This window comes from Corvus brachyrhynchos, unplaced genomic scaffold (assembly GCF_000691975.1).
Source record: "Corvus brachyrhynchos isolate BGI_N302 unplaced genomic scaffold, ASM69197v1 scaffold27, whole genome shotgun sequence".
Lineage (NCBI taxonomy): Eukaryota > Metazoa > Chordata > Aves > Passeriformes > Corvidae > Corvus > Corvus brachyrhynchos.
In genome coordinates this window covers 1,128,300-1,138,035 of record NW_008239139.1, presented here as the reverse complement: position 1 = coordinate 1,138,035, position 9,736 = coordinate 1,128,300, and the positions used below count along the sequence as shown (strand labels likewise).

Here is a 9,736-nt window from a genome sequence, read left to right as displayed (position 1 = left end):
AAAGTAAAACTGTTGGTCTGGTAAAGTTAGACTGACCTGGAAAATTCAACCCAGGACAGCTAGCACGTCCTTGCTTATGAATAAGAAATATAGGGAGTTATTTAGAAAAAAAAAAGCTGTCTGGCTCTCATAGACCTCTTCACACCTCCTCTGTCTCACAAAAAATACCTAAGGTGTTTTTTTATAGTAGCAACAGCTCAGTGGCCTTGCTGTTGCATCGTGCTTGTCATGGGAGACCTGGAGTCTCTTAGTAACAACAGGAAGGATTATTGACCCTATAGCATATTTACAACTGCATGTAAAATATTTAGATTGAGTCTTCTTTTCACTGGTTATCTTGTCGTTTGTGTAAAAAAAAAAAGCCCTTCACCATTAGTTAAAGGACATTTTTCCAGATTCTTTGCTCTTATATGGAGTCTTCCCTAGATAGACACCATGTGTATGTGTGTATATTTGTGTGAGTGTATATATACATATATATATATCTGTCCATCTGTACAGATGTTGTTAATACTAAAGAGAATTATCTTCAACTGCATGTAAGGCAAAGCTTGTCAGCAGCTGTTAAGCAAGCTGGCTGTAAAAAACAGTGACCAGAAGAATGTGTTAATACACGCTGTCAAATAAATGTCATAACAGCTTGTTACATTTTATTTTATTTTAATGATCAACACAAATAATAAACCCTAATTGTCTCACTGAGTCTAGGGTGATGTTAGCTAACTTATCTTTGCTATCAATGTCCTTACAAAAATGATGCAAACTATTAGACAAGCTTCTTTATGCCAGTAAGGCATTTAAATACAGGCTTAACCTTCAGTGTGTGGCACTATTTTGAAAGTTAAATGGGAATAAACGCTCATGTTATGCCAAGCAGATGCTCCAGTGCTTTACCAAGTCCTTGTCTTGGCTGTTCCTGGGCAAAAACATCTATTCTAGAGCAGAAAATAACTACCCATATTGTATAGCTGCCACATGGCCAACAGAGCCACAGAAGGTGCCAACAGGGAAATAGGACGAGTGCCGTGGTGTTGGCCAGGGTGATTTGCTGCTAAGGAAGCACAGGCATGGTCTCACTGCAGTAAACTGCGCTGGGAGGGCACAGGACTCTCTCATCTCTGTCAAAAAGGTTGCCAAACACAACCACATAATATAAAAATTGGGGAAATAGTTTCTCTTTAATCAGATAAACCAGAAGTTTAGAGTGATTTTCAGTAATTAGTTTAATAGCACTAACATTAGATGGCTGCAAATGGGGCAAAAGGCATAATTTAGAGTATTTGAAAGATGTCTTGCTATTGCAAGACCTCTCAAATCTAGTAATGGTTTTGTTTTGTTTCCTTATAGATTGAACATATTGCTGGCTGGCATGAACCCCTTCTATTTCCACGCAGTGAATGTAATTTTACACTGTCTGGTGACTCTTGTGCTGATGTATACTTGTGACAAAGCTGTGTTCAAGGACTGTCGACTTGCCTTTGTCACGGCGCTGTTCTTCGCTGTGCATCCCATTCACACCGAGGCTGTAAGTATGTGCCACCAAAGCTAAAAATAAACTCATTCTTCAAAATTTTAGGGGTTTTTTTAAGGAAATCTCTGAGTCATACAGAATGTTGTACTTGTGATTTTTTGCTGTGGGGTAGCAAAGGTGAGAATGTACTCTATTTAAAATAATTTGCAGGGGTCATTAGGAAAAAAGTGTATTAATACTTGCGGTCTTTGTGCTCTGGCACTGAATTCCAAATGATGGTCCTAATCAGCCATGCTGGGAATAAATGGACAGTCGTGAGTCTTCTGAATCCAGAGACCTCAGTGAGGCTGTGCTCTCCTGCTGGGGTATTGTTGCATGCCTTCAGTCATCTCCTATAGCCATCAATTTTAGGGAGAAAAAGTGAAGGGAGCATTAGTGTGTATTCTGGACGAGCCCTCTCAGACAGAGGTGATGTGACCCATGGATTAATTTATATTTATTTCAATTAAAAGCTCAGAGAATCATCTTCAGAAAAGAAGTTGTTAACGAACACCAGCATAAGTTTACAGAGCAACAGCTCATATTGGGCATCTTTCCCTTCATTATAAGGAAACATTTAAAGACATAGTCATTCCAAAGCTGCAGTCTGTTAGCACGAGGAGACACTTCTGTAGCTACAAGGAGTCTTGCTGCCTTTGAGAAGGAGAGGCAATGTCCAGTTCTCCACACTGTAAAATAGAAGTACACTTATTAGCTGAGACACCACTGACATCACACTACTCTCATTCCAAGCCTTTGTAAATGAGGGAGGGAAACAGCTCCTGTGGCTGAGAACTTTTGAGGAGAGATTACCTTAATAACAAAAAGCCACAAGCTTTGGAGTTGCTCCCTGTGCTGCGTGTGTGAACTAATCAGCTAGGCTCCCTTTGATAATACAGCTTTATATTTTAAGGGAGGTTTTAGAAGAGGCACTCTTGGAATTTATTTTTGTCTGGGTTAGAACTTTAAAAGGTTAAAATAAATGCCAGAGCTCGGAATATAACTTAATTATGTAATCTCAAAAGGGGTGAAATTTCAAAGGGTCTTTTATTTGCTTTATGGGTGATTTTTAGATCTGTATGAAATAGGATATTGAAATAACTGTAAAAAAGAGTATTTATCCATTCTTCTTCAGTATTCCCTTTTTTATAATAAGATTTTGTTAATTAATATGTAGAAAAAACTCTCACAAACTCAGATTGTTCAGGAGCAATAAGTTCTATAACACTATCCCTTTTTGGTGATAAAGTTCATTCAAATGTTACTTATTATATGTCTTTAACAAATTTCAGTACTGGGAGTTGGATACCTTTCTCATCTAAGCCTTATTATACAAAATTAAAGCAGATCCCTAAAATTGGCATTTTCTGTGTAATTGTATTAGTATTTTATTGCGTAAAGAATGACTTTACTGTTGGCTTACTCATTTGTTTTGCCAAGTATGCAAAGAAATGCAGCAGACAAAACTGAGTGTATCCTACACTATCCAAGTAACATTTTGCTGTGCTGGGGGAGGATAACACTGAAAGGTCAAAAGCTTAAAATAGTAGCAGTGAGCATGGATTGTGGAGGCAGTCACTGAGTGTTTTAACATTTTTAGATGTGTTTTTACACCTGTGTGTCTCTTTTCGTTTCAGGTAACAGGTATAGTAGGCAGAGCAGATGTCCTTGCCTGTCTACTCTTTCTGTTGGCTTTTCTCTCCTATAATAGGTATGTGATAACACTGTGAGATTCTCTCATCTGAGGAGGGGAGTAAAGGCAAACCTGTCAGTGTTTGATGGTTGTTGGCAGAGGTCCTTCCCACAGCACTGCTGCGTGGAAGCGTCCTGGCCCCTGCTTGCAGCCATGGTGATGCTTGTGAGAACAAAAAAACATAAAACCAGAAGTCAACATTGACAATCCCTCTTCCATTGACATTGCAGCTGACCACACACCAGAGGAGGGCTTGTAAAACTTATAAAGAAATGCTTTCAATGGAAGGCAAATTGTCTGTATGCAGGGTGAAGAACAGACAGACACATGCCTGCCTTTCAAATGCTTGCTGTGGCTGTGGGACTCTGGAGCACCTGGTCTGGGAGAGTTAAGGAGTGTGTCTAGACCATTAGTCATCCTTTTCAGATGAAAACTTGGCACTGCTTGCTGCTCTGTGTTCTAAAACTGTAACTGAACAAGTATAGGTACAGAAATAGCTGACTTGGATGGGATTTCTGCACCTTTTGCATTTATTTGCAGTTAGAAATAACATTGCTTGCAGTCAGAAATAGCACCATGTCATCACAGCCATGGGGAAAAACTGCTTATATCCCTCTGGGGCTGTGTGCTACAAACCCACAATGCTGTTTTCTTCAGAAGGTTTCGAAGGTGTGAAACTGGTAGTGACCCCGTAGGAACCTGCCTGTTTGGTTTTGGTTCTTTCCTACCTTCTCCCCTGTGACAGAGGCTTGCTGCCCAGTCTGTTAATGATTAGGACACATCTCTGACTCAGGAGAGTGTGGGTGGGATGAAGGAATTTTTGCTTGCGTAGTGCTTTTGGTCCCATAAGGAGAATTAAGCATGTGTGTTCCACGTGACAGAAAGCAGGTGTTTTTTCTGCCTTCTCTGTACTTACTCTGCTTTCCTCTGACTGTTTCAAGTCTACTTTATTTTTCTGCTTGTCTTTTTTCCCCCTCTTGTGCACCAAGAATTCGAGCAGCTCCCTATATTTGTGTCTTTCCTTCCTGTCCTGTGTCTAAGCCTTAAATCATCTTAGATTGTTCATGTCTTAACATGTTTGTGTCAGCCATCTTAAGGCATTAAGGAAAAGTGTCTCAGTATTTGTGTGACTGTAGTAAACATGAAAAACAGAGCAGTTGAGATATTTTATGTCAATTCTGTTTTTCAGGAGTGTGGATCAGCTTTATGTTGGGGAACATTTCCCTCCCACTGCCTCCCCATTCTTTTTGCTGCTTAGTTTATTCCTTGGGACGTGTGCAATGCTGGTGAAAGAAACTGGAGTCACTGTGTTTGGTGTGTGCTTGGTTTATGACTTCTTTTCCCTCTCCTACAATGGACTCAAATTGTAAGTAACTTGTTATGCTCACGTTAAGCGTTATGTGCTTTTCAAGTGTTTTCACCTGTTGAGTCTAAAATATGTATGATTATCATATAGAGCACTGGGGGAGCTGGACTTGCCCTGCTGAATTAGATGGTCCACAAATTTGGAGGGCACCACGATTTCATTCTGTGGTTTTGGGTTTTTGTGTTTTGTTTTATTGTTTTCAAGTTTTTTTGTTGCTCTCTTGCTACCTGATAACTTCTGTTGGGTAAATAGACCCGATGTGAAGAACTGATCCCTAAAATTCTGAATTCACCCAGGCAAGACTAACATTTATTTTTAGTGTGGGAGTTCTGACTGAAGCATCAACATCTTAAAATTTCCCTGGCTTAACTCTTTCCATTCACAGTGTCTGCTTGATTATTCAGTTCCAATGCCATGGGTTTAGAAGTATTGTATGATGTTTAGTAGTGAAACCAGGTTTGATATTTTTTCCGTCCTTTCAGAATGGAAAAAGGGGGAAAATACCCATCCAGTTCTGGTTGGAATAATTAACAGCTCTCAGCAGCTACTGGAGAAAAATTAAATACTTTGAAGTTTGTATCCCTCACCCACTATGTCAAATAACTGCCATTTTCCATCTCCTTTCAAAGTCAGAAGTCTTGTTTTATTAGAAGCTGTTTTTTATCAATTTCTCTCCCAAAACATCCCTGGTGCAGATTTGTGAATGAACATAAGAGCTCACTGCTACTGGGAATGGGAAGTCTCACTCCTCATATCATTTATTGTGTTTCCACTGGTGCTGCCCCACCAGCTCTGGAACCTGTCACACCCTGCATGAGCTCGTGTGTATCTGGGTTATAAAAAGGACACTGAATTTGTGTTTCAGCAGTGAATTAAGTGAACAGAGCTGGCACAAGGCAAGAGCAGCAACTGCAGGGAGGAGAAAGGGGACTCCCAGGAGTATCCTGGCTTCCCTCCCTTTGTGGCCCTTTCTCTAGCCCCTAATGGGGATAGACCATGCCCTCTGGCAGCAACAGCAATCAGCGGGCAGGTACAATGGATCGGCAGGGGATTCCTCCTCTTTTCACTGGATAAGTAGTTCTTAGTGGTGTGACTGGTGGGCAAGTAGCCAGGGAGATTTCTGGGGACTGACAGCCAGCTTGCCGGTTAACACTTGCATTTACAGCCTGACAGGCCTGTTTTAGGAGCTGCCTGGCTAAAGGGAACACAACTGTTAATTAACTGGAGGAAAATCTGTGCCTTCCTCCTCCCTCCTTTCCTCAGTCTCCCCCTTCCCACAGCCCACATAAATAAAAGCTTGACTTCTTCAAGCTATTTTTTTGTTTTAGTGGTGGCCAGTTGCCCAGATGTGGCACTATTTAGCTTGTAGGAATGAAGCTTTTTAGCCCAGATGTGCTGTATTCTCATGTCTTCTCTTGTTGCTCGTATTGTGCATTTATCTCTCTGTTTGTGATGCTCAAGATTTCATGAGTGTATTTGAATTTAAGGGGCAGGAGAAAACAAACAGTCTACTACGTGTTGCTGAAAACTTACCTGCTCCTTCTTCCAACCTGTACAGATTTGTTTTCTGTTTAAAAGTGGTGGGACATCATTTGTTTTCTGGAGCAAAAAATTAGGAATGACAGCACAGTGCTTCCCATCTTAACAGAGGTCCAGAGAACAGCTTGATACAGGAGTGCTCATCTTCTGTTGCTGTCAAGTCTCTTCCTCTAGATCTAATTAGGAACTAATAAATACTGTCCTCTCAGCACACAAAAACTTTGTTTTGGATTAAAGAAATGTTGTCTGTTGTAGTTTGATACCACGTTGTGCCGATTCCATAATGTTCAACCTTTTGATAAGTGAAACTGCAACAAACTAAAAATCCTTAAATGCTTTTCTTTCCCCTTTCCCTTCTTTTTCTCCCTTTTCTCAGGAGAAACGGGGGCATTCCCCAGAGGCCTGCCCGGCCGCCCGTGGCCTCTCGGTGTGGCTCTCCGCAGGTGCCCCTGTCGGGCCGGGAGAACGGGAAGCAGCGCTTTGCTCACCGGGGTGCCTGGAGCTCCTGCCACCCGGCATCGCCCGAGGAGCAGCCGAGCAGGGGCCTGGCCGTGCCCAGCAGAGCCATGTGGGCCATTCGGAGGTACTGCTGCCTACTCCCGCTCCATTCCAGTGTACTTTGCAGCTGCCTTAAGATGTCGACTCGCTCACTTTGTTTTAGCCATTTTTATCCTGAAATTGCTGTGATTTTTCTTGTGCTGCTGGAGAGGGAAGACAGGAGGAGGTGGAAGGAGGGTTAAGGGAAAAATGAGGAGAATATCTGAGGACTTGTCAGTGTTTTTGTTCTTTGATACTTGTATTTGTCTCTGTTTTCCCTAATGGATAGTATCACAGAATTCTCTAGAAAAGACCTCTAAGATTATCAAGTCCAGCCATTACCCCAGCACTGCCAAGCCCACCACTAAACTATGTCCCTAAGTGCTGCATCTACATGTCTTTTAAATGCTTCAGTGATGGTGACTCCACTGCTTCCCTGGGCAGTCTGTTGTTGACAACCCTTTCAGTGAAGAAAATGTTCCTAATATCCAATTTAAGACTTCCCTGGCACAACTTGAGGCCATTTCCTCTTATCCTATTGCTTGTTACTTGGGAGAATAGACTGATGCCCACAACAGGGGACAGGAGGTTATCAATATAAAAAAATACCTCCTGTCTTGCTTCATGATCTTGTTCCTTGTTTCTTCTACTCATGTTTCTTCCTTTCTTCCTACTGCTCCTTTCTCCCCTCCTTTGCTTTGTGCTTTTTCCAGACACCCTCCCTCTTGCCCCCGCTTTTGGGAACATCCCTTTCTTACACAAGGGGAAAGCCTCTAGTTTGCCAGCCTCTTCAGGAGAGGCTGCAGAAGTTGTGTTGGAGAGCCCATGCACGTGGGATGGCTTCAGAGTGAGCTCCTCCACGCTGCCAATTGGCATTTGCTTCTTGGCAGCTGCCTCTTCAAGTGTTGTGAAGGATTTCTGCACATGGCAAATCAAGCCCTGCATATACATAGCTACTTTCTGTTTGAAAAGGGGCTCTCTGGTGGTGTAAGCTGCTCAGCTGCTCTCTTCTTAAGTGACTGACTGTGTACAACACACTTGCAACAACTTGCTGTGTGAGGGTTAGCCGTGGGATGCCCAAAGTGGAGCTGGCTTGGTCCCAGTGGCTGAGAGGAAAGTGTGCCTGTGAGAGCTGTGCTGTTGACATATTATATGATATGAAATAGGAAGAACTCAAGACAATTTCTCTATTAAAATATATTCTGCGTTAAAAAAAAAAAGGAAATCCTTGCTATAGAAGAAAAGAGAAGGAAAAAATGAAGTTGCTGTCAAATCTAAGATTAATTGCGCAATTTTTCCTTGTAATTCACGTTGGCTTGTGTAGGTCTTCTTCCATGGCAAAAGGGGGAGGGGGAGACAAAGCTTTAAATATTTCAGAAGCTCCAAAATTTGTGGACAGGTTTGGTACAGTGTTCCGGTTTGGCTTCAGGTATCTTACTTAGTGCACCAGATTACTAACTGGAAGGTTTCAATTAGAATAAAGTAGTAGTGCAATGATCTATACTTTTAAGTACTTGTAATGTGATCAAGTAGGTTTCTATTTAATAATAATTTATTATACATCTTCTTACTAGAGCTAACTGAAAAATGCAGGAAGATGTAATGGAGGAATTAAGGGAATTGGTCTAATTAGCAGCAACTGGAGCTAGTTATGTAAATTCTTGGTGCAGAGATATTTTTGTTCTTTATTGTCACTTGCTCTTATCTTCAGCTATCCAGTGAATATGTGGGTTGCAGTCCCAGTTGCCTTCAGGAGTAAGGAATGAGTTAGTCTGGATGAAATTGTAGGTTTTATCACCACAATTTATTGCAATTTTGAGTAATGCTGGCGTATGCTGCTGAAATGAGGTAACTAGAATCTCTTGTGGGTTGGATCCATCTCCCTGAGTTTTAAAACCTGAAAGAGGCTTGTGAGTGTGTGTGCCTTTGCATATGATAAAAATAGGGAAGGACAGACCGGAACTTTCATGTCAGGCTTGTACTTCTGTTTGGGGTAAGTGTCCTGTTGAAAATCAGTGTCAATGGCCATCATCACTCATTCTCTTTTTCATGATTTGTTGAGGCCACTGAAAACTGGAATCTATTTTTTTACCTTTTTTCTTTTTTTTAATTGGCTTTGGTTGTGCCAGGTCCTATGTGCCTCGCACTCTGTGTTGCTGTGTGGTCCAGCCCACAAACACCTGCATGCCACCTAATCACTCTGATGGTTTTGAGCTGTGTAAATGAGCTGAGAACTGCAGTCTAAGCTTCTTGGAAAAACAACACTCCACAATAGCTTGCATACTGTTGAAACTGAAATCTCTGTTTCTCTTTGGTGTCCTAGAAGCTCATTTTTATTGTGTCTGCTGGTGGTGAGACTCTTCCCTTGGAATGGACAATAGACTGGAATTAATGCTGCTGTTTTCCATGTATATGAACTGTTGCATGAGGTTTTTTTGTGGGTTATTGTAGCAGGTTTGGTTTGAACCGGGCAGAAACACCAATTTAGTGTAGTGGTTTGGTCCAAAATACTTATTACTGTTTACTTTCTGTGGGATAAGAATTAGGAGAAACGCAGAGCAGGCACCAAACTTGAAAGAATAAAAATAAGTAGATTAACAGACCTAAAAGGAGAAAAAAAAAAAAATCATACCACACCTTCAAAACTCTTCTCCTCCCCCCACCTTCCTCCCTTCTCCCACTGACAATGTAAAAAGACAACCCTTGAGATGCTCAGTCTGTTTACCACTTCCATAATAACCTTGTTCAGTCCATTTAAGAAGAGGAGTCTCTCTTGCTCATGCTATGGAGAAACATTATCACAACGAAACAGCCGCCCGGGTTGGTTCTCTGCTCGCATCATGTGAGTCCCTTCCCCCCCGACTTGCAGCTTTTCCCACAACTGCTTTCGAGGGTCCACTCTTGAATTTCTGGGGTAGAATTTTAAGGTTGAGCCGTTCAGAACCAAAGTTTTCTTCACCCATCTCTGGGAGCGTTTCATCTCTAAGAATAGAGGCCCTCCTCCTTCCCTGAGAGCAAAGGGTCCTCCTCATCTTCATCTCTAGGACTATCTCTGGGAGCATCTCTAGGAACTGAGGCCTTTCCTTTCCCA

At 41.8% G+C, this 9,736-nt stretch overlaps 1 protein-coding gene across 1 annotated transcript in view; it reads left to right on the top strand.

Annotated features, from left to right (window-relative positions):
* Positions 1 to 9,736, top strand: part of TMTC1 (transmembrane and tetratricopeptide repeat containing 1) — a 138,205-nt gene that overhangs the window by 9,206 nt on the left and 119,263 nt on the right. The window contains exons 2-5 of the mRNA XM_017739963.1: positions 1,276 to 1,525; positions 3,148 to 3,221; positions 4,393 to 4,569; positions 6,485 to 6,691. Coding sequence (XP_017595452.1) covers positions 1,276 to 1,525; positions 3,148 to 3,221; positions 4,393 to 4,569; positions 6,485 to 6,691 — 708 coding nt within the window. The remainder of the gene's footprint in view (positions 1 to 1,275; positions 1,526 to 3,147; positions 3,222 to 4,392; positions 4,570 to 6,484; positions 6,692 to 9,736) is intronic.